This window comes from Trichosurus vulpecula, chromosome 4 (assembly GCF_011100635.1).
Source record: "Trichosurus vulpecula isolate mTriVul1 chromosome 4, mTriVul1.pri, whole genome shotgun sequence".
NCBI classification, from domain to species: domain Eukaryota; kingdom Metazoa; phylum Chordata; class Mammalia; order Diprotodontia; family Phalangeridae; genus Trichosurus; species Trichosurus vulpecula.
Window position 1 is genome coordinate 184,637,242 of NC_050576.1, and position 25,116 is coordinate 184,662,357.

The window sequence follows — 25,116 nt, forward strand, 5'->3', positions numbered from 1 at the left end:
TAAGTTAACCCTAGGGTGGTTGTTGTTTTTTGTTTGGGGTTTTTTTTTTCAATTTTTTAAAATTTATTTTTAGTTTTCAACATTCATTTCCACCAGATTTTGAGTTACAAAATTTTTCTCCATCTCTACCCTCCCCCCCACCGCCCCAAGATGGCATGTATTCTGATTGCCCCTTTCCCCAGTCTGCCCTCCCTTCTATCACCCCACTCCACCCCCCGTTATCTCCTTTCCCCTTACTTTCTTGTAGAGCAAGATAGATTTCTATATTCCATTGCTTGTATATCTTATTTTAAAATGGTTGTTTTATCTATCTCCCCTGCCAATGAGCAAGATTACATTGGATACTTCCCAGATCAGGAGTTCTTAACCTGGGATCTACTGAGTCCCAAGGAATATATGGATAGATTTCAAAAGATCTGCAAACTTGGATGGGAAAAAAATACATCTTTATTTCAATAAAATTGGTTTTTTTTGTAATCCTGTATATTTTATTTTAAACATTTAAAAACATGGTTCTGAGAAGGGGCCCATAGGATTCACCAGACCACCCAAGGAATATAAGACACAAAAAGAGTTAAGGACCCCTGCTCTGGGCCTCTCAGCCTGACATTTCGTTTCCTCCTTGCTCTGGGGACAATCTGAAGATATCAGTGATACCCAGGAGACCTTAGGGAAGCTGTCATGAAAGGGCCTGAATTCTAGGAGTCCAATGATCTGAGCACCTGAGAAGAGAGTGTTTCTAAATGATCCAGACTAATCTTTTCTTGTGCCTTGCCTATTCTAGATCTCCCTGGACACTTGAAGCTAAGGATAACTTCCTGATCAAGACTGAAACAAGGACCGGGAGAGAGTGACCTGAGAACAAAGGGTGAACTCCAGGCCTCAGGTCTACACTGACCATATCCCAAGTGATGTCCAGCCAGATGCTGAGAGCAGGCCATACTGTCTGTGTAGGCCCTCAAGAGGAAACCAGGAACAGCTTTCTTCCTGCCCGGAGCACCAACCTGGCTCCCCAGTGTCCCTACTATACCACTGAAGGCTGGGGCACCCAGGTTCTGATGGCCCCCATGCCTGGCAAGGGGCAACCACTCCCCAACAGGTGCAGCTGTGTCCTGAGCCTCCACACCCCTGGAGCAGGACAGGCAGTACCAACAGTGACCAAGTCGAATTGCCTCCCCCAGCCCAGAGGGCAGCAGGATACAGGCTGGACTGATGAACTGGCTTCCTCCGTTGGTTTCTCCCTGGAGAGCCTCAACCAGATGATCCTTGAACTTGATCCTAACTTTGAGCTTCTGCCTTCAGGGGCAGAAAGCCTCAGAACAGACCCAGCCCCAACCCCCAATGTCACAGCATCAAGGAGCAAAAAAGAAGACCCTGAAGTGTTGGGTAAGAGTTGCTGGGGAAAGGGAGGTGAAGAGCAAGACCATGGCTAAGGAGTGGGCTTCTAAACCTAGGCTCTGCAGACTTAGAACAAAAACTGATAATTACAATTCAATATAATTGGTTTCCTTTGTACTTTAAAAATATTGTCCTGAGAAGGGAGCCCTAGTCTTTACCAGACCACCAAAGGGGACCTTTGCACAAAAAATGACATGCCCAGGGCATGTTGAATAGAAAGAAGGGAACAAGCATTAATAAATGCTTGCTAATTAATTAATGAGTATAAATGAAGTATATATGAATTAATAAATAACAATAAATATAATATAAAACATAAATATATTTTATATAATATATTTAAATATAATATAAAATATATATTAATAAACAATAGTTAATAAAAGCCCCTACTATATGCTAGGCACTATGCTAAGCACAGATATTTATCTCATTTTATCTTCGCAACAAACCTGAGAAGAAGGTGCTATTATTATCCCCATTTTACAGATGGGGAAACTGAGGCATGAAGCAGCTGTTAAGTGACTTGCCCAAGGTCATACAACTAGTAAGTTTCTGGGGCAGGATTTGAACTCAGGTCTTCCTGACAACAGGCCCAGTGCTTTATCCACTAAGTCATCTAACTGCCTCTAAATAAGATAGGATGACATTGTACCTGGTCATGAGGAACAGGGGACACTGTCCTGCTACCAGAAAGGGAGATTTCTCTCAGAGGAGCCCTAGATGTGAAGTCAGAAGACCTGGGTTCCAGTCTCAGCTCCGCCACTCACTATGCATGTGACCTTGGCCAAGGCACTTCCTCTACTCTGAGTCTCTGTTTCTCCATCCATAAAATGAGGTGGTTGGACTTGATTGGAGGTTATAACTTTTTTGTGTTTCTACGGACTCCTATGGTAGCCTTTGGGTCCCTTCTCAGGAGAATGTTCTTAAATGCATAAAATAAAATACATGGGATTACAAAGGAAACTAATTCTATTGAAATTCAGTCATCAAAATATTTAAAAACAACGACAAGAAGTTCACGGACCTTGGTTAAGTTAAGGACCCCTGACTCTATGCTTTCTCAGATCCCTCCCAAATCGAAGACTATATGATGTAGCCTGGGAGGTGGGGAATGTCTCCCTCCATTTCCAAGGGGCCCTTGGGATGGAATGAGGGGGAAGAATATTCTCAATGATCAGGATCCCCCAAAGCCCTTCTCTTCTTCTCTACCATTCCCACCTGCCAGTTAGGGCTGAATCCTACAGAGCTGAGCTGATACATACTAAAACCTCATCTTTGAATCTGGCTTTCTTTCTCAGTTGAAACCTTCACCAAGAGGTCCTCACTGTTCCTCTGAACTCTGAGGCACTCTCAGCCCACCTGCAGGACTCAGGGAGACCTCTCTAGTATGAGGGTCAAAGAGCATCCATTCCACCATATACATAAGGATATGGAACCCTAAGGGAAAGCTAGGTGACCTAGTGGATAAAGTGCAGAGCCTGGAGTCAGGAGGACCTTGTTCAAATCCAGCCTGAGACACTTACTAGCTGTGTGACCCTGGGCAAGTCACTTAACCCTGTTTGCCTGTTTCCTCATCTGTAAAATGAGCTGGAGAAGGAAATGGCAAACCATTCCAGCATCTTTGCAAAGAAAACCCCAAATGGGGTCATGGAGAGTCAGGAACGACTGAACAAAAATGGCAAACTGAAGCCTAACAGCTGGGTGACGTTAGGGTTAGAATTACAAGAGGGTTGTTAACATTAGAGAAAGGATCTGAGAATTGAGGGCTGGAAAGGCTTAGATAGTCCAACATCCTCCATTTTCAACAGAGGAAACTGTGGTCCAGGGAAGTAAGATGACCAACTTGTCCACATTCAGGGTTAGGTGAGGGTCAATGCTAGGAACTGAAAGAACTGAAGATGGATTGGAGATGGAACCTCCGATCAAGGCCAACCACCTCATTTTATAGATGGGGAAACAGAGACTCAGAGTAGAGGAAGTGCCTTGGGCAAGGTCATAGGCATAGTCAGTGGCAGAGCTAAGACTGGAACCCAGGTCTTCTGACTTCTTATCTAGGACTGCTCTGAGAGAAATCTCCCTTCCTGGTAGCAGGACAATGTCCCCTGTTCCTCATGACCCAGTACAATGTCATCCTATTTTATTTAGAGGCAATTAGATGGCTTAGTGGATAAAGCACTGGGCCTGGTGTCAGGAGAATTGGAAATGGAATCAGTGTTGGGGCTGGAGCCAAGCTGAGATTCAGGTAAGTCTTGAGTCAGATTTTAGTCTCCAATTAATTTTCATTCCTTTCTTAAACAGCTTTTTATTTTTTTATAACATAATATTGTGGGCCATCGCCAGCCGTCTTGACTTTTTCTTGCCACTGGACTCCGAAGACTGGAGGAGAGAGTAAAGCTGATGACTTCACTCAGCTCTGCCTCACTTCAATTCAACTCACTCACATGCCAAGACATCACCCTTGTGATGTCATTGGCCCTCTTTGAGAAGGAGGGACGAACAACAACCACCCCAGATTTAAGTCTGACTCTAAAAGTTAAAGTTAGGGTTTAACATGGAGATTAAACCCTCTCTTCATCTCTCCTACCTCTCCCCTCAGATTTGGGCCACCTTCCATACCAGTTATGAAAACTATAATTATCCCTCTAGTGGTCATTAGTGCTTGTTAGGGCCAGTTGGGAATGATGAGTTGCCCAAGAGAGGGAGCTTAGGGGCTAATTACTGTTAATAGAGTCAAACTATTTTAATGGGCATTATTAATGACATTAGGTGGGTGTTTTATATACCCTACAGGGAGCTCTAATGGACATGGATAACCTTTGCATCCTCTTGGCAGAGAGGACTACTGCTATCTCCTCTCCCCCCATCCCCATATCCTGGGACCTTTGAGCTCAAAGGAACCTAGTTACTCCTCTTGAGAAGGGAAGACTAGGATTATGAGGAGTGGGGGATCTTTAGCTTCCACTAGGGAAATGGATTAGGTGGAGAAAAAGAGAGCAGAATGGGAAAGGGACCTCAGAGGCCAGTTAGTTCAATCCATATCTGATTAAGAAACTTCTCAGGGCACCTGGGTGGCACAATGGATAGAGCACCGGCCCTGGAGTCAGAGAGACCTGAGTTCAAATCCAGCCTCAGACATTTACTAGCTGTGTTACCCTGGGCAAGTCACAGGGAGGAAGGAAGGAAGGAAGAAAGAAAGAAAGAAAAAAAGAAAGAAATAAAGAAAGCTTCTTCACAATATTTCCAACAAGTGATCATCCAGCCTCTCCTCGAAGGACTAAAATAAAAGGGAACTCACTACCTCTCAAGCATCTCATTCCACTTTTTGATGGCTCTAATTGTTAGGAATTGTTTTTTCTTCCATCACAACTGCCTGTACCTCTTTATAAAATCTACCCATTACTCTTAGATCTTGTCTCCTCTAAAGCTAAGCAGAGAGAGAGTAAGCCTAATAGGCCCCTAGATTTAGAGGCCAGTTAATTCATCCCCTTCATTTTACAGATGGGAAATGGAGGTTCAGAGTGTTTTAGAGACTTGCCCAAGGGTCTGAGGCAGAATTTGAACCCAGGTCTTCCTAACTTCAAGTCCATCATTCTAGCCCCTGCACCATGTTTGTTCTTTTTTTGTATGACTGCCCTTCAAATACTCAGTGACAGCTATGATGTCCCCAAAAGGCCTCCCATCCTCTTCCCAAGCCTTCTCTTCTTCATGACAAACACCCTCGATTCCTTCTACTGAACCATTATGCAGTCTAATCTTGAGGCTTCTTGATATCCTGTTCCCCCTCATCTGGACATTCTCCAGCTTGTTCATGTCTTTTCTAAAATGTGGAGCCCAAAACTGAACACAACACTCCCAGGCAGAACACAACAAGACTATGAGCTCCCCTCCTTCTGGACAGTAAGTTCCTTAGTGCGGCCTAAGAGAGCATCAGAATTGTTGGCATCCATATCACACTCTTGACCCCTCCAGCTTGCCGACCACTAAAAAAAAGCTAGCTTCCTTTGATGTCTTCCCCCCAAACTGTCTACTCACCCTAGGTGGACCATACAGAGCTGGGGATGAGACGTGTTCCCAGAGGTCCAAGGGATTGGGGATTTGCCCAGCCTGCTTTTTTTCTCTTGATGGGCTGGAGTTTCAGTGGCTTTCAGTGACTGCCCACCTGTGATCTGGCATCATTGAGATGTGCCTGCCAGGCAGGCTGGGGATGAGGGGAATTTAATCATAAACACAAAAACACAAGGATACAGGAGGAGTCAATCAACTAGAGTTTATTAAGCACCTACTACATTCCAGGCACTGTGGTATGCAGTGGGGGCCAAAGAAAGGCAAAAAAAAAAAAAAAAAACAATCCCTGCTCTCAAGGTCTAGCTAAGGAGTAAAGAGAGAGCTACCTTACTGCATCCTTTTCTCCTAGAATGTTAGCATTAGAAGGAGCCTTGAATGTCATCCCATAATGCCCATTCAATTTAAGTATCCTCTCGACAATATATCTATAGGGATTTTTTTTCAGACATGGGCGAGACTAGATGATATCTGAGGGTGCCTTCCAACTCTAAAAGTCTGTGATCCAGGTCATTCACCTTTGTTTAAATACTTCCAATAACAGGGAGTTTACTCCCTCATGGAGCCCTGCATATTCCACAGCTGGCTGTTGGAAAGTTCTTCCTTAAATATTGAGCTGAAATCAGTTTCCCTGTGCCTCCTGCCTATCAATCCTGTTCTCCAGCACAATGCAGAATAAATTTTCCCTCTTCCACAAAATATTTTTTTCAAATATTTGGCAACAGCTGTCATGGTCTTATGTAAGTCCAGTTGAACAATCACCAATTCCTTCCTTCCTCAAAGGTTTGTTGTTTTTGTTCAGTCATGTCCGATTCTTTGGGACCCCATGGATCATAGCACACCAAGCCCTTCTGTCCTCCACTGTTTCTCAAAATCTGTCCAAGTTCACGTTCATTGTTTCCATGACTCGTTCCATCCATCTCATCCTCTGCCGTCCCCTTTTCCTTTTGCCTTCAATCTTTTCCAACATCAAGGTCTTTTCCAATGAGTCCTGTCTTTTCATTATCTGGCCAATGTATTTAAGCTTCAGCTGCAGTATCTGACCTCCCAGTGAATAGCCTGAATTAATTTCTTTAAGTATTGACTGACCACCTCCTTGCTGTCCAAGGTACTCCCCAAAGTCCAGCACCACAATTCAAAAGCCTCCATTCTGTGGCGATCGGCTTTCCTTATAGTCCAACTACCACAGCCATACATTGCTACTGGAAAAATCAGAGCTTTGACTATGCACAAGGTGCATAGTCTACAAGGCGATGTCTCTGCTTTTTAGTACACTCTCCAGATTTGCCGTAGCTTTCCTTCTAAGGAACAAGCATCTTTGAATTTCATGGCTGCAGTCATCATCTGACACTTTCCACTTCGTCTCCCTTTATTTGCCAGGAAGTGATGGGACTAATGGCCAAGATCTTCAGTCTTTCATGTTAAGCTTCAAGCCAGCTTTCACACTCTCCTCTTTCACCCTCACCAAGAGGCTTCTTAATCCTTCACTTTTTGCCATCCGAGTGGTATCATCTGCATATCTGAAACTGTTGCTATTTTTCCCAGCAACCTCAATTCTGGCTTTTGATTCATCCAGCCTGGCATTTCACACAGGACTTTCTTCATAAGAACTTCTTAGCAAATCCTTTACCATCCTGGTCACTTTCCTCTGGATGAACTCAAACTTGCCCATTGACTTGGAAAGAATGATTACTATTAACTTAGTGACCTTGGGCTAGTCATTTGACCTGCCTGGGCCTCAGTTTTCTCATTTATAAAATGAGTAGGTGAGATTGGATGAGCCTCTGAAGTCCCCTCCAACTCTGAATCAATGACCCTTTGATTTTCCCTCATTAAATTTCATCTGATTCAATTCAACCCAACCTTCTATCCTGTCAAGATCTTCTTTTAGAGCCTTTATCATCCAGCTTTGTGTCATTCCTCTTAAAATGTAATGCCCAGAGCTAAGCAATTCCTTCTATGTATGTTACCATATTTCATTTTCCAACATGTTTCTCCCAGGTAAATGCTTGTCCACAGTAAAGGGCTTTTAGTTTTAATAACCCACCATCACCCTTTCCCTCCACCCTGCCTGCTCCTGCCCTTGGCACCTGGCAAATGACCCAATGCTCAGCTCAGACTTGCCCATTAGTAACTGGCTGCATGGGTGCCCTGAGGGCTCATTTTGTTTGTCCTGATAAACAAGAGCCACACCTTGGTTATGGGAGCAGAGAGATCCACTGTGTTCTTCCATTCCCAACCATATCCACCTCCCGATATCTACAGGACAACATCTGTGACTCAGTCTCCCTCTCTACCTTCCCTTCCAATTGCACTCTTCCCCAACCCCTCCCTACTTCCTTTCCACCCCAATAGAGCTGGAAGGCAAAACCAAATGTAGGAATGGTACTAGGGAGAAATTTTCCAAAGCTGCCTGATGGAACCCCACAGTGCTAGTCTATTGGGCAGTGTCCAGGGTTAACAGCTGGCCCTTACTCCGAGAAAAGAGCAAATAAGGCAGGTTCCTCCCAATAGATATACCCAGCTGCCCCTGGGTATATAAGGCACTGTGGTGTTCTGAGAAAGTCTAGCTCTGAATGAAGTGTTAAGTGCTTACTGTGTGCCAAGCACTGTGCTTCCTTTCTTATATTCTGGCAATCTCAAAGCACTTTCCTCCCTAGTCTTCATTCCATTCAGCAATGGGGGTCCCACTCTAGCTTAAGGACAGGTAGAAGGACCCAGGCTGAGCCCCTGATATCAATACCCACCCAAAAAGTCTAGGCCAAGCCCAGCCCCTTGACTCTTCATCTGACGTAAGTCCCACCATCACCACCATCCCCTGCTGGCAAGGCACGGTCTTAATGAGCAGGTAAGGACAGAGCCAGAACTGCTGTGCAGGGGCCAGATAATGGGCCCCACCCTACTACAGGCTGCTACAAGCACAGGCTTTGCAGTCATTACCAGAGGCCCTTGTGCAGGAGCCAGAGATGGTTCTGGGAGGGCCAGAACCAGAGACATGGGACAGGAAGAGGAAGTAGATAGGGCAGGACTCAGTGATGCTCCAGAATAAGGAACACCCATGCTGACATATCTGAGATAGTGCAAAGAAACAGATTCCCCTGAGGGGCACTGCTGAAAGAAGGAGCGGGAAGTAAACTATATCTCTAGGGCTCTGGGTTGGAGGAGATGGATCATAAGATTTAGAGCCAGAAGTGATCTTAGACATCATCTTCTAGGCCAGTACTCTATTTTACGGATAAGCCAAGCAGTCCTCAGAGAAGTTAAGTAATATGCCCAAGGTCACCCAGCCAGTGTTAGAGCCAGATTTCAAGCCGGACTCTCTTGAATCAAGTTCTTCTGCTCCAGGGTTAGGTGTGGGGATGGTGGAACAGAAAGAAGGAATAGCAGTGGTCTTGCCTCAGGATCGTGTGCCCAGAGGGGTGTGGGGAGAGAGTTCCCACACTGGTGACAGCTCCTGTTCTTTCTTCTAGGGAGGTTCCAGTCTAACACGGCTGCCTGAATGACATCACTGATTTTCTTCTTGTCTCTCCACAGATATAAAGTATATTGAGGTGACATCTGCCAAACCGAGGTGCCAGGAACCCCCTCAGCGCTGTGCCAGCCCCTCAGTCATCCCTTCCTGCGGATCGCCTCTGAGTGGCGGCATCCTTCTCTGCAGAGACACCCCCCTTGAAAAAAGTGCCAGCAGCGAGAGCCTCATTTTCTCTGGGAACCAGCATAGGGGACATCACCACCTGCATCAGCCTCCACCCCCAGTGGGAGAGCGATCATCTCATCACTCGCCCTCCCCTGGTATCTCCATTCCCCATCCCAAGAACAAGAACACTGGTCCTCAGAGTGACAGCTTCTTCCTGGAAGCTTCTCCAGGCTCAGGAGCCATGCCAAGGCCCTCACTGGGGAGCTGGGCACTGCAGAGAGGCAGTGGGGCTTCTCTGCTGTCCAGCAGCCCAGGCTCTGACACCAGCTATGTGTTTGGCAGGTACATCCATTTTTGCTTGCTCCCCCTCCCTTCCTAGTGACCAAACCAGCCTCAGCTCAGGCCTATTGGCAGAACAGTCTGTAGGTATACCTCACTTTAAGCAAAAAAACCTGGGAATGGCATTTTTCTCTCAAGATGAATTAAGAACTCTTTACTTTGTAAATTAATTCATTTAAATAAGGAGCTCATGTGTTTAAAATGGGATTCTTCTTATGAAAATCTGACCTACACGTCTGCTGAGGAAGATCATGCCAATATACTTGTCCACATTTTACAAATGGGGAAACTGAGTCATGGAGAGGTTAGGTAACATATTCATAGTCCCATAGCTAACCTGACTAGGGTCTGAGGTAGGAGTCAAACCCCAAATCTTGCCTTCAAATGCAGCACTCTTACCACCTCACCATGTTACTATATTAAGAAGCCGCCAAACAAAATGCGTTGTTTTAAAGTCTAAACCCTCTTTTTGTTGTTGTTCAAACGTTTCAGTCATGTCTGATCCTTCATGACCCCATTTGGGGTTGTCTTGGCAAAGATACTGAAGAGGTTTGCCATTTCCTCCTCCAGCTCATTTGACAGATGAGGAAACTGAGGCAAACAGGGTGAAGCGACCTGCCCAGGGTTACATAGCTAGTAAGTATTGGAGGCTGGATTTGAACTCAGGTCTTCCTGACTCCAGGCCCAGTGCTCTAACCACTGTGCCACTCCCTCTAAGTACATGCAGAAAATACTCTTAGGAAACCCTTAAAGGAAGAAGAAATCTAAAGGGAAGCAAAGCTTTATACTTTCTGGATTTTTCCTTATTGTAGCCCCTTTGCTATCATCCGCTTTATGGATTTGCCAGTTTCCTTCTTATCTTGCAATCCCAAGCTGGGAACATGTTAGAAAGAGATCATAGTCACAGGCTCATAAATATATAGACAGAGCTGGAAGGGACCCTGGAGACTATTTACTCCAACTTCCTCATTTTACAAAGAAGAAACTGAGGCTCGCTTGGGTCAAGCGACTTACCCAAGATCACACAAGGAAGACAGCGCTTGGAGTCAGGATGTCCTGAATTCAGATCCTGACCGGGATACGTCCTGGTCCTTCTTAAGCTTAATGCCTTCCCTCTGAGACTACCCCCAGTTTATCCTGCCTATGGTTTGTTTGTATGTCGTCTCCTCCATTAAGCTGTGAGCTCCTTCAGAGCAGGAATTGGGTTGGCTTTTGGTTTTTTTGTTGGTGTTGTTTGGGTTTTTTTTGCCTTTCTTTGAATCCCCGGTGCTTTGCACAGTGCCTGGTATGAAGAAAATGCCAAATATACACTTGTGGGCTGACTGACTGAATGTGACCCTGGGCAGGTCACTTAATTTGTCTGTGCCTCAGTTTCCTCATCTGAAAAATGGGGGGGGGGCAGACTCAGTGGCCTCAAAGGTCCTTCCAGCTCTAGATGTTGGATCCTATGAACAAATGCTTTAGGCATGTAAAAAGAGAGGACCTTTTCCCCAACCACAAACCACAGGGCTCCCTTCAGCTAGGCGGCAGTAGGGCATAGGGGTGGCTGCAGAATGATGTCCAGTCTGGAGCACACTGACTTGGAGCCTCCTTATGGAGTTGCTTTCATATCAGTGCAGCTGGGCTGAGCCATCGACAGCATACAAGAAACAGTGTGGTAGAGTGAATGTTCTAGATTGGGAATCAGGAAGCCCTGGGTTCAAATCCTGTCTTTCACACTTCCTAGCCGTGTGACTCTTGGCAGAACACTTAACCTTTTAAGTCCCATTTCCTTGTCTATAAAAGACATATAATTGAATATGAAGTACCTAACTCAGGGGGATATAAAGCTCAAATAAGGTAATCATGTACAGTATGGAAGTCATAAAGTAGTATGGAGGCTGTCCCAAAAGTCTTAGCACAGTTTTAAGCTTTAATAGCTTAATAATAATTGCTGTTAGAGCCCCTTGAAGGGACTTTAGATCATTCAGTCCAACCCTTTCATTATATTAACAAAGAAACTGAGGACCAGAGGAGTTAAGTGACTTGCCCAAAGTCATATATCTGGTGAGTGGCAAAGGCTATATTTGAACCCCAGTCTTCTGATGCCAAGGATTAGGGACACAGATCACATGGTGTCTCAGAATTGGAAGGCCATCTAGTCTGATCTGAGCCTGACCAAGAAACCATTCTGCAATATCCTCAGAGTCCTTCAGTGAAGGGGAAAGGGACCCTGGCTACCTCCCAAGAAGGCCCATTCCACTTTGGAATATTTCTAATTGTTAGGAATTCTTCTTCCTTACATCAAGCCAAATCTGCCCCTCTAGTGTGTCCACCCATTCTGACTGGTTCTTCCATCTGGGGCCAAGCAGAGTAAGGCAGATCCCCTTCTCCCTAAAAACCATCGATATACCTAATTACCAAAATCATTGCCTTTTCCCTGTCCCCCCTCTCCCAAGCTCTTCTCTTCTCCATTCACCTAAACATTCCTTGTTCCTTCAACATATATTCTTCTAACATTCATTCATTCAATAAATATTTATTAAGCACCTACTATGTGCCAGGCACTATACTAAGCTCTGAGGATACAAAAAGAGACAAAAGACAGTCCCTGCCCTCAGGGAGCTTACAGTCTAATGGGGGAGACAACATGCAAACAAATATTTACAAAGCAAGCTATGTACGGGATATATAGGAAATAATTAAAAGAGGGGAAATCCTGGAATCAAGAGGGGTTGGGGAAGACTTCTTGGAGAATGTGGGATTGTAGTTCATGCTTAAAGAAAGCCAGGGAGATCAGTAGTTGGATCAGGCCATTTACTGTCCTAGATACTCTCCTTTGAATACTCTCCAGTTCAGTAATGTCCTTGCTAAACTACGGTGCCCACAGCACTCCAAGTGTGGTCCAGCCATGGTGATGGCAGCAGGATTGTTATCTAGCTCCCTTATTCTGGGCTCTTTATCACTCTAAGTTGCCTAAGATCTGACTGGTTTTCTTGGCTACATGTCATACTGTTGGTTCCTATTGAGATTGTAATACCCCCAGTCTATCCTAAAGGCTGAAAGCAGTTGGCCTGAGCCCAACCACTCATGTCTTTATGTCAGGTCAATCTCTCCTCAAACAGAACTCTCTAGGTACTAGTCAGAATCCAGAAAGAAATAGGGCAAAGGGGAGGGGAGGCACGGAATGGGCAGGATGCTAGGAAAGAAGATTGGGTGATAGAGAAACTTTTATGCCAGTCATGTATAGCTAAGTATCTTTTGGGGAGACTCAAGGAAAGAAAAAACATTTATTAACCACCTACTGTATGCCAGACTTTATCTTATTTGATTCTCACAACAACCCTGGGAAATAGGTGCTAATATCACTCCCATTTTACAGTGGAGGAAGCAGGAAGAGGTTAAGTGATTTGCCCTGGGTCACACAGCTAATTAAGTGTCCCAGTTGAACTCAAGTCTTCCTGACTCCAGGCCCAGTATCCATCCTGTGCACTGCACCATCTAGCTGTTCCATTTAATTGGTCTGACCCTTTGCTTAGAACAAGAGTTCTTAATCTGGGGTCCATGAACATGTTGTGGGGTTTTTTTTAACAATACTTTTCCCCAATTACATGTAAGAACAATTTTTAACATACCTTTTTTTAAAGTTTTGAGTTCCAAATTCTATCCCTCCCTCCTCTTTCCCCTTCCTGAGACAGTAAGCAATCTAAAACAGGTTACATATGTGCAATCATGTAAAATATTTCCATATTAGTCATTTTACACAAGAAAAAAGGAAGGAAGGAAGGAAAGAAGGAAGGAAGGGAGGGAGGAAGGAAGGAAGGAAGGGGAAGGAAGGAGAAGAAAAGAAAGAGAAAGAAAAAAGCTTCACTCTGTATTCAGACAAGATCAGTTATTTCTCTGGAGGAGGACAGAATTTTTTATCATGAGTCCTTCGGGATTATCTTGGATCACTGAGAATTGCTAAGTCATTCACAATTCTTCGTCATACAATATTGCTGTTACTATGTACAATGTTCTCCTGGTTCTGCTCACTTCGCTTTGTATCAGTTCACATAAATCTTTCTAGATTTTCATGAATTTGTTTTTTAAAAAATAGTTGGATAACTGTTTTAATATAATTGGTTTCCTTCATAATCCTATGTATTTCCTTTTATGCATTTAAAAACATTCTTTGAAGAAGGAAGTCTAAGGGTTAAGAAACCCTGACTTAGAGGGTTGCCAAGTTGCATTTAATCAAACCCAATGCTGCAAAGTCAGACAGTCAACAAGCATTTAGTAAGCACTTCCTGAGTGCCGGGCACTGTGCTTAGGGCACAACAGCTAGTGCCTGGGATGGAGAATGTGCCCTCCAGAGATATCATATCAACCTGTCTTCTCTCTTTCCCTACAGCAGCCAGTCTCTGCTCTCTACTACCACCTCCAGCCACCAGCCTGCCTACAAGTCCCCAGAATGCCCCAGAGGCTCTTCCTCCAGCATCCACAACCCCAGCACTGCATCTCCCAGTGGGAGACCTAGCTACTTCCACCTCCAGAGCCCTGACTCAGGACTCACAACACCAGCCTCCACCCTAGGCCAGCCTGCTGGCTCGCACTCACCTCCACTGCAGAAGGAGCATGCCAGCAGCTGCCCTCCATCGATTGCTAATTCCATGGTGGACATCCCCATTGTGCTGATCAATGGCTGCCCAGAACCAGGCCTTGCCTCCCCACAGCCTCCTCGCAGACATAACAGCTTTGTCCGGCCCATGGTTGACACTCCCAGCAACCCCTATGCAGGCCTCGGCCCCCACAGCAAGACCCCCTCTGATACCAATCTTGCCTCCTCCTCTGAGGGTGAGTTTTCATCTTCCAAATTATTAAGATTGATTGAGCTCCTTCTGGGTGCTAAGCCTTAATCTAGTATAGAAGAGGATATTAAGATAGCATAAGATACGGCCCCTGCCCTTTCCTTATCCACCAAAAAATTCATTCTCTTATTCCCTTTAACTGGAAATCCCCCTAATAAAGAGAGGCTCAAAGATCCTGAGGGCTGAATCCTAGTCTAGAGCTAGCAGGAAGCAGAGGCTATCTAGTCCAACCCCCTCATTTTACAGATGAAAGGAAGGAGAGGAAATAAGTATTTTTAAGCACCTACCACGTGCCAGACACTGTGCTAAGTGTTTACTAAGGCACAGAGATAACCTCCCTGTGAGTAGCCCAAGGTCACATAGATAAGAGTTTTTGCCTCTTCTTTGTATCCTCAGAGCTAACACAATGCCTGGCACATAGTAGGCGCTTATTAAATGTTTATTGAATGAATGAATGAATGTCATATAGCTTTAGGACTTGAAGGAACCTTAGAAACCATCTGGGCCTACCCCTTCATTTTATAGATAAGGAAACTAAAACTCAGAAACGTTATATGACTGTTCCAAGGTTACACAGCTAGTAACTGGCAGAACTGGGATTTGAGTCCAGATTCTGTGACTTCAAATCCTCTGCTCTTTTCACTAGGGTAGGCTGCTTCCAGAGTTTGCTAAACCCTGAAGTACTCAAGTCTAGTTCTAGGTCAAGCCACAGCATCTCTAATTCATAGGACAGGCTGATATGATGTCGCTGGAGGGCACATTCACCATCCCAAGCACCAGCTGCTGTGCCCTAAGCACAGTGCCTGGCACTTAGTAAGTGCCTACTGAATGCTTGGTGACTGTCTGAAAGGACCTCAGAGTCCCAGTATCCTCATTATACATCTGAGGAAATTGAGGACCATGCAAGCTAAATTACCTATGTGCCTAAAGGTGGCACATAGGCAGCAAGCATCAGAAACTAGATCTGAACTTAGATCCTCTCACTTCAAAATCCATTGTTCTTTCTACTGTTCCCCAGTACCCCTCTAGGGTTCCCTTAGCCCTGTGGTTCCTAGGCCTAGTTTCATGTCACCCTGGGTATCTCTAGTCTTTTTCCAGAGATATCAAATTTTTCAAAAATCTTCCAAATCTAATTCCTTTTAATTTTATAGACTTTCATAGCTAGAAGGAATCCATAGACCTTCTAATCCAAGCCCCTCATTTTACAAATGAGGAAACTGAAGCCCAGAAAGGGAAGCAATTTGCCACAAGGCCACATACAAAATTAATGAAAGAGTAGGTCCTAGAATTCAGGTCTACTGACTCCTAGTGAAATATCCTTCCCACCAGAGCACGCTGCTTGCTTTTTAAAAGTTAAATATGTCATATGGCAATTTTAGAAGTAGGGAGGGAATGGGCCATGAAATTGAACGAATTCAGGCAGAGCATTGCCATAAATCTAGGGGATGATTTTATCCTTTTAATTGAATTTTTGCCAATTTGATTCTATTAACTTCCAGGATTATCACAGGTTTCATGACATTTAGGGTTAGAGAAGACCTTAAGCTCTTCCTAGGCACCAGCTAGACATTGGAGATACAAAAAAAAAAAAAAATTAAATAGTGCCTGCCCTCAAGAAGCTTACCTTCTACTTCAAAATAGATAACCCTTCATCCTACTGATGAAGGAACTAATGGCCACAAAGGTTAAATGTGTAAAGGGGTCTACAAATTCGGAGATACCCACACCCTAGAAATCCTTCATTTGGTTCTGTTTGAGGGTGCTATGAACAGAAAATGTGAGAAGGCATTGTCACGGTTGGTTTAGCAGAGCAGGGATACATCCTACAAGGGTCTTCTCTTCCATGTCCCATCTCAGGTCCCAACAGAGACACTTCACCACCAACCATGAAGTTTGTAATGGACACATCCAAGTACTGGTTTAAACCAAGCATCACTCGGGATCAAGGTAACGTGCATGCTCTCTGAAGGGGGTGGAGAAGGGAGAGACAAGAGAAAGGGAGGGAAACAAAGCCAAACCAAAATGGGACAACAGGGGCTTTGCAATTGGAGAGGTGTTACAGGAAAGTTAAGTCCCCAGATCAAAGTCATCTGCCTAAACCAAGGCAAAACTTATCCTGTGCCATGTTACATTTAGGGGCAGGGAATGGTCTGGGGTAGACCAGTCAGTGGTTCTGCCATTCTTCACCTCCATTGTCAGTCAGTTATTAAGCATTTATTAAGCACCTACTATGTGCCAGGCACTGTGCTAAGTCCTAGGGATTCAAAGAAAGGTGAAAGATAGTATCTGTTCCCTAGGAGCTCCCAGTCTAATGGAGGAGACAATATGCAAATATATACAAGCACAGTAAGAAACAGGTTGATCCTACAGCCAGAATGGCCAAGATTAGACGGTAGACAGTACTTCCTGTCTACAAGTAGGCATGACTCAAAAATGGGTCCATGAGATTTTAATACCTGGTTTCCTAGAGGTTTCCAAGAACAAGGGAGAGTCCCTAGCTGGTTGGTCCACCTAGAATGGGGGTGGGAGGGCGGGATCCACTGGTGGAAGGTAAGTGGGTGGGGGGGCAACCTCTGATAGGAGAATCATTTCAGCAATCGAGATGCTGAGGATGGAGGAGCCAGGTGTTTTCGTGATCAGGGACAGCACTTCATATCGAGGGTCCTTTGGTCTCGCCATGAAGGTTCTGGAATCTCCAACATCCCTTCAGAGTAAATCAGGTAATCTAAGAAATGCCTCTTCAGGACCTGAAATTAATCCTGGGCACGGGGAAGGATAGCCACAGGGTCACAGATTTAAAATTGGAAGGCACCCCATAAAGTCATCAAGTCCAGCTCCCTCATTTTACAGATGGGAAAACTGAGGTCCAGAGAAAGGAAGTTACTTGCCCAAAGTCATATAGATAGAAAGGGGAAGAACCAGGATTTGAACCCATGTCCTCTGACTCCAATTCCATGAAGAAAGGAAAAGGAGTAAGAATCAACCTAACAGTAAATCCAGCTTCACCTACCACAAGGACACTGGCTTAGGAATTTGATTTTTATCAAAGTGTGCCTTTTCCTGAATGGCTATATATATATGGGTATATATATATATATATATATATATATATATATATGTGTGTGTGTGTGTGTGTGTGTGTGTGTGTGTGTGTGTATATATATATACCAAAAGCACCCCACTTTATTAGGTATAATTTTGTTGTGATGGTGGTTGTTCAGTCATTTTTCAGTGGTGACCCCATTTGGGGTTTTCTTGGCAAAGATACTAGAGTGGTTTGCTATGTCCTTCTCCAGCTCATTTCACAGATAAGGAAACTGAAATAAACAGGGTCAAGTGACTTACCCAGGGTCACACAGCTAGTAAGTGATAATTTTTAGCTAATGATTAATAATAGTTCCCATTGATATCATTTACAATTACAAAGCACTTCATACACACTCTCCCCTTGATCCTCACAACCCTGTGAGGTAGGGAGAGACTTGGTTATTATCTTGATTTTATAGAAAAGAGAACAGAGGGTATAAAGGAAGCAAAGTGCCTTGTCTATCATCACATAGTAATTATGGGATTCAGAGTTGAGAATTCAAGCAAAATCCTCCAACTCTAAATTCCAGGTTCCTGGAATGGAAATTACACCAGGATATGGATCTTGCCTTCAAGGAATTTATAGTCTTATTGAGGAGGCAAGGCATATCAAATAAATGGAGGATGAAACCAAGCACATAATTCAATCTAATCTGTAGGCAGGGCATGTAGATGGGTACAATGGATAGAGTGCATGACGTGGAGTCAGGAAGACTCATCTTTCTGAGTTCAATTTTGACCTCAGACACTTACTAGCTGTGTGACCCTGGGCAAATCAGTTAACCCTTTTTGCCTCAGTTTCCTCATCTGCAAAACAGGCTAGAGAAGGAAACAGCAAACCACTCCAGTATCTCTGCAAAGAAAATCCCAAATGGGGTCATGAAGAGTCAGACACGACTGAAAAAAATTTGTAGGCATTAATGCTGAGGGAAAGTAAAGCACAGAATTGGAATAGAGAGTCAAGGAAGGTTCCTTGTTAAAAAGTTAATCACGAAGACTGTGAATTGGCTGAGAGGAAGTAGGTCATTTCAAATCAAAAGAATGACAGATCAATGACTCGGAGGAGGAAAGTAAGGTACCAGGAAACCTGGCGATACAGCAAGGAGATTTTGCTGCAGTTTAAGAAAATCAGTTCTAAGAGAAAGAGCATGGGAAGTAAATGAAAGACTTTAAGAATTAAACTGAAGAGTTTAGATTTGGTCTGAAAAGCAAGTGGGAGCCATTGAAGGTTTTTGAAATACTAAGGAAAATTCCCTAGTTCATGAGATTTAGCACTGATTTAGGAACCTTAAGAGACCATCTAGTCCAGATCTCTTAAATTACAAGTGGGGAAACTGAGGCACAGAGCTGTGAATTCACATGCTCTCAATCACACAGGTGGACAGTGAAGAGTATTAAATACTAGAACTGGGAGCCAAAAGAATTTGGCCACAACTTGAGAGGATCTGAAGAATAAATTCTCATCTGTATCGGGGTGATTTTGCTATGGGGCTGCCTTAATTCAGGGGGGCTAAATCCCCTCATTTTACAGATGAGGAAACTGAGACCAGGGGGTGAAAGTAAGTGAGAGAGCTAAGGTTTGAAACCCAACAAGGTCAAGTTCGTAGCTCTTTCCACTGGGCCATACTGCCTCCAAGATGGCTCCTGGAAACACATCCTTAACCTGACTTTACAGAGGAAGTAAGAGAGGGAAAGGCTAAAATGTTGTAAATGCTGGTAATCCACCCACTGTTCCTCTTGCCCACATTCAGGGCCCGACAGCAGTGACCTTGACCTGGTCCGACACTTCCTCATTGAATCTTCAGCCAAAGGGGTGCATCTCAAAGGGGCTGGGGAGGAGCCCTACTTTGGTAAGGTCCCAGGCTAGCCCAGTTCCATCAGCCCCATGCCCCTCATTTGCTCTGGTCTCATAGCAGCTAGCTTTCTGCCTTTAGGGGCAGTGACGGTGCATCTTGCCTCACTTTGGTGACCCCATTTTCCTTGCAGGCAGCTTGTCAGCCTTTGTATACCAGCACTCGATCATGCCCTTAGCCTTGCCCTGTAAGCTAGTCATCCCCAAGAAAGGTGAGTTCTCGGGTTTCAGTAGGTTCCAGAGGAAATCTTCTGATGGAACAGGGTGATAGACAAAGGAGAAGGGAGTCGGGGTAGGAGTGATAAAAGGGGAGGGGACAGGAACAGAGAGCAAAAGATTAATAAACTTCCAAAGGGCTAGAAGCCTAGCATCCCATATTTGCATAATTGCAATAATTAAATTGGGCTACTTAGACATGTCAGAGTTAGAAGGAGCAATTCAGAGGGATTAATGAGGGGTGTTCTTTGTTAGAGGGACTGATTTGTTCCAACCCCTTGGGGGGGGCTGTTGTTTTTCTTTGGTTTAGAATTGGGAGGTGGAGATGGGGCCCCAGATCCCCCAGCAGACAGCGAGGCCTCTCAATTGAAGAAATCAGCCAGTAAGTAGTTAACAGGGAAGGAGGGAAGGCGCCAGTCTTGGCTGGGAGGGGCCCAATAGTCCAGACCCACCTCCCACTCCCAAACCCCTCTCTCCCCACCCCCACCCTGACCCCCAACCCCCACACACATACACATGTTTCCCATCAGGGCTTTATTTCTAAGCCTTTAACAAGGTGCTACATTCTTCTCTCCTCGTAGTAAAAGTAGAGATGTTGAGAGGCTAAAATTAGCCAGCCAGCAAGGTAACAGGGCACAGGAGGCAACTGGGGCCACTAGCCCAATGGTGTGCACAGAGTAGGTTCTGTGAACATTATTCAATGAAGGAGGGGTGGCTGACACCACACACACACACACACACACACACACACACACACACACACACACGGTATTTTGCTGTATCTAGGAGCCCCTCTGTGAGGAAGTCTCTGGGTCTGACAGGCAGTGTGTTAGAAAGGAAAGAACACCCAATTTGGAGTCCAAGGACCCAAGTTTTCTACTCTGCTCTGTGATCATGACTAAGTCACTTAACCTCTGACCCTTCTCTGTAAAATGAGGGAGTTGGACTGGATGATGCCTGAAGGGCCTTCCAATTCTACCAGTTGTAAATGCTATTATTTCTTTCATCTTAAGTGGGTCTCTGTGGGCCTGAAGACCCTCCCCTATGGGGGAGAGGAGGAGGGAAGGCTGCCTCTCTTAGTCTGAGACCCCTCTGGCAAGATTCTTTCAATTCTTTGTTGCCTCCCCTCCTCTCCTAATTAAGACTTTGGCCATCTGGATTAACTCATACCTTGAAGTCACATCTGGAAGCTTCATATTCTCCCAATTCCTTCCCCCTCACCCCAACTTCCAACCACACTCACACACACACACACCCCTACCAAGCAAGGCCAGGGACTGAATTCTACAGGGTTACTGGATTCTCCCCTCCAGGCCTGCCCAGAATTCCCATTAATCCATGAGCATTGACCTGTTGGAATGAACAAGGGAGGGAAAAATAACATTTGGGATAGATAGCCCATCCTAGGACCCCTACATGGTCATAAACTCACAAATCCATCCCTCCCATGAATGGCAGAATGCAGAGACACAGATAACACAAGATAGCAGATAATCCCACAAATCTTTCCATTTAACTGAATTCCACTCCAAAACCCGCTCCCACTTCCTCCCTGCTGGGCTGCTTCCTACTCAGTCCTACCTTTTGCAGCATGGGCTCCATCTGAATGGTGTAAAGGAGAGTCACATGTAGATGATCCAGAGTGGGTGGCAGGAAGCCTCAGTAAGCAGTAGTGATTCTTGTCTGTGTCCTCTAGGCTGCCAAGCCCTGTACCTGACCTCTGTGAGTGTGGAGACACTGACTGGGGCCATGGCCGTGCAGAAGGCCATTTCTACCACCTTTGAAAGAGAAATTCTCCCCACGCCTACTGTGGTTCATATTAAAGTCACAGACCAGGGCATCACCCTCACCGATGTGCAAAGAAAGTAAGAGACTTCCTATTCACCAGGCCTCCTGGGATGGGTACAGGTACAGGTGGGAATAACAGGGACATCTTTCTGGTAGTACGACTTGGAGAGAGGAAATGAAGTGGACTAGTGGACAGAACCTTGGAATGAATAGCAGGAAGTCAGGTTTTTCTGGTCCTCACTCTATGGAAACAATTCTTTGTCCTTAAATCTAGTGGCATTGGCATTGTACTCATCCTCCTTGACCTCTCTTCAGCATCTGACACTGTTGACCACCCCTTTCTTCTCTCCTTCTTTAGCTTCCCTGACATTACACTCTTTGTGGTTTTTCTCCTATCTCTGATCACTCCTCCTCCGACTCTTCATCCTCTTGCTACCCCTTAAATTCAAGCAGAACACCCACAGAACAAAGGGTTCTCTCCTGAGCCCCATTCTCTTCTTGAGCTCTTCCATTCTCATGGTTTCACTTGTCATCTCTATGAAGATAACCCCCAGACCCATATCTCCCCTTGAAACCCCTCCCCAGAGGGGAGTATTTCCAATTGTTGTCATATCTCCTTGAGTGTTTTGCCAACATTTTCAAACTCCACATAATCAAAAGTGAAATCCTTACCTTCCCTATTTTTATTGATGGCACCCACCATCCTTCCGGTCATGTAGATTCATAGCCTTGAAGTCCCCTTTTGACTCTTCCCTCTCTCTTATTCCTGCCATCTAATAAGTTGCCAAATCCTGCAGATTCTATCTTGGCAATATCTCTTATATCTGTGTCCTTTCCACTCCCAGAACCAAAATCTCAATTCAGGCCTTCACTACCCAGACTATTACAATTGCTTCTTAATGGGTGTTTAGGCCTCTAGTCTCTCCCTTTTCCAGTCTATCCTTCGAACCAATGCCGAAAGCACTCTTCCCAACCGATGCACTGCCTTGATTATCATTCCTCTACTACAAAATCTTCAACATTTTCCTTTGCCTGCTGAATAAAAGGTAACCCCCCCCCAGCCCTGGCATTCAAGGCCTTCCATAATCGTACTCCAACCTGACTTTCCAGTCTTATCTCACATGTTGCTTCCTGTATTCTGTCCATTCCATTCCCACTGTACTCCATGTTCCATCCTTGCCCTGCTCCCTTCCACCACCTGGCCTCCACTCAAGTGGCCGCCCTGCTTGAATGAGACCACCCTCCACCCCATCTCTATCATATCTGTCCATTCCCTTCCTTCCAGACCCAACTCAGTTACCATCTTCTCCATGAAAACTTTCCCACCTGAAGACGAGTTGACTCTCCTCAAAATTCTCCTCAAGCCTTGCCTAGACCTCTTCTTTGTAACTGACTTCTCCCTTATTTCAGTTATTTTTGCATCCTTGCCATTTCCCTCTATTGGATTATAAGACAGCTTGTATCTGTCTTTACACATTTACACCATACTTTGCACACTGTGATGAACAAATAAATGTCAATAATAAATAAACAATATATTGTATATATTATATTTTATATGTAATGCAATGTGATGATATAATGTGTATTATCTATTAATATAATATAGAATTACATATAACAAATTATTATCTACAATATTATTAATGTATGCATATTGAATTTATGTCCCTCAGCCTCTCTGGCTCCCCAACTCTCAAGGGAGTTCCTTAGGGAAATGCTCCTGGGATGCTGCAGTAGGCTCCCACCCACCCTTCTTTTGCTTCCTTCTCTTCACAGAGTGTTTTTCCGGCACCATTATCCACTTGCCACCCTCCGTTTCTGTGGCATGGACCCAGAGCATAGGAAGTAAGTACAGGATTGAGGCAGCAAGCCTTGGATTCAAGATGGTGGTCCCACATTTCTCCTGTCCATCTACCGCCAGGGAACCCTTCAGCCAGCCCTGCCCTTCCCCCAGTAGGGCTCACTGGACAAGGTGGCCCCACTTGGGAGAACTAGGAGTGACACTATGGGCTCCATTGGGGGAGGATAAGGAAAGGGAGGAAGTTAGATCTCTTCTCCATACCCCTCTCAGTCAGAGCTTTCATTCATAAGGGAACAAAGTCCTTCTTCATTTTGTTCTATTTCTCTCTTCTCTCAAACAGGTGGCAGAAGTATTGCAAATCTTCGAGGTAAGTCCTCCTCACCTCCCCTCTTCTCTTATCCTGAAGCTTTCCTAGCCTAGTCAGCCAGTCATTGGTAGGAGATCCTCTATGGACAGACCCCTGGGCTGGGGTGGTGAGAGAGATTCGAAGATTAGAACTAACAGTCATTGCCCTCCAGCTGCCCCCTATTTGCTGGGGGAAATATAGTCCCTACCTTCCGAGGGCCCTAATCTGATTGGAATGGAGAAGACAGAATCCTGTGCTTTAGGGGAAGGTGTATAGTCTGCTAGGGGGAAAATCAATTACCCTCAGGTGTTCTCCAGTCTGATGAGGTGGGGAAAAGATACAGTTCCTGTCCTTAGGAAACTCCCAAACTAATTGGGGTGTGGAGAAGCGTAGTGTCTACTCTCAAGGACCCCCTCAGTCTGATGGAGGAAGACAGTTCTTGCCTTCAGGGAGCCCCTAGTCTGATGGGATTGGGAGGAAAGAGTGTCTACCCTGAGGGAATCCCCAGTCTGATGGATGAAGGCCTTCAGTGAGCCCAGATATGAGCATGAGGAAGTACTATGGCTAGATTGAAATCAAGTGTGTGTATGTCTGTGGGGTGGAGGGGGTGAGTGGTGAGGTAACTCACGTTAAGGAAATCCAGTCCTATCCCAGGCTGGAGAAGCCTCAAACCCTAGCCTAATTCAGGCTGACTTTCTCTCTCTCCTCAAGGATTTTTGGCTTTATTGCCAAAAGTTTGACAGAGCCTGCAGAAAACGTGTGCCATCTTTTTGCTGAATACGATGCTGTCCAGCCAGTCTCTCTGGTCATCGATTTCGTGGGCACCCTGCTTGTGGATATAGAGAAGATGTAGGTGCAATGGGAGGCATAGAGGGCAGCTGCCCAGGGAATGCCCCACATTTCTCCCTGAACCCCAGGGTGGCCATCCCTTGCCCATCACTACCTGATAGAGGAGAGACACCAAGGTCCCACTTGACTAGCCCCAGGAGGGTCCAGGTTGCCATCGCCATGGAAGACTGGAAAGAGACTGATAAAACTAATTCTAGAGCCACAACCTCCCGACATTGACAAAGGAAATCAGTTCTACTCAAATATAGTTATCAAAATATTATTAAAAACCAAGTTCATTGACCCCAGGTTAGGAATCCTTGGACAAGATGTTCTGATCCTGGCTTTCAGTTTTCCTAGAAGCCGGGGCTGGCGGTGATCCTGTCTCTCCTCTATCCGGTAGTGATGGGCAAGGGATGGCCACCCGGGGCTTCAGGGAGAAATGTGGGGCATTCCCTGGGCAGCTGCCCTCTACGTATTTTACTTTTTACCTTTAAAATGTTAATCCGAGAAGGGGGGTCATAGGCTTCACCAGACTGCCAAAGGAAGCCATAAAAAGGTCCAGAACCCCCCGATCTAGTCCAACAGCCTCTTTTTATAGTTAGAGAAACAGAGATCCAGAGAGGCTTTTTTCTTAACTGAGTCTCTCAGGCCGTCTGGCCGGACTTCCTCCAAAATAGGAGGGGGTGGGTGGAGAGGGGAGGGAGAGGGGGACAGAATGTATAGAAACACTGAACGTGGTCACAGGTGTAACCACAGAGCACCTAAGGAATCCGGCCTTTCCTTGCGTGCATCTCTGTCCTGCTTCCTGCCGATTGGAGCATTCAAAAATATCTGGGGACGGCTTAGCCTGGATTGGTGCGTTTGTAAAGGGCCGCATAAACTGCAGCGCGCAAGCACGGCTCAGGAATCTCTGCAATTCCTCGG

General features: G+C 45.2%; 1 protein-coding gene across 1 annotated transcript; it reads left to right on the forward strand.

Annotated features, from left to right (window-relative positions):
• The first annotated feature begins 911 nt into the window (after window positions 1-911).
• TNS4 (tensin 4) lies at window positions 912-24,214 on the forward strand. The gene is made up of 13 exons (XM_036753187.1): window positions 912-1,104; window positions 1,138-1,386; window positions 8,998-9,442; window positions 13,812-14,254; window positions 16,126-16,215; window positions 16,863-16,988; window positions 19,107-19,205; window positions 19,342-19,419; window positions 19,734-19,805; window positions 21,120-21,288; window positions 22,991-23,059; window positions 23,356-23,382; window positions 24,073-24,214. Exons 1-13 carry the CDS (start codon window positions 912-914, stop codon window positions 24,212-24,214), a joined length of 2,202 nt encoding a protein of 733 aa, XP_036609082.1.
• Window positions 24,215-25,116: the final 902 nt, after the last annotated feature.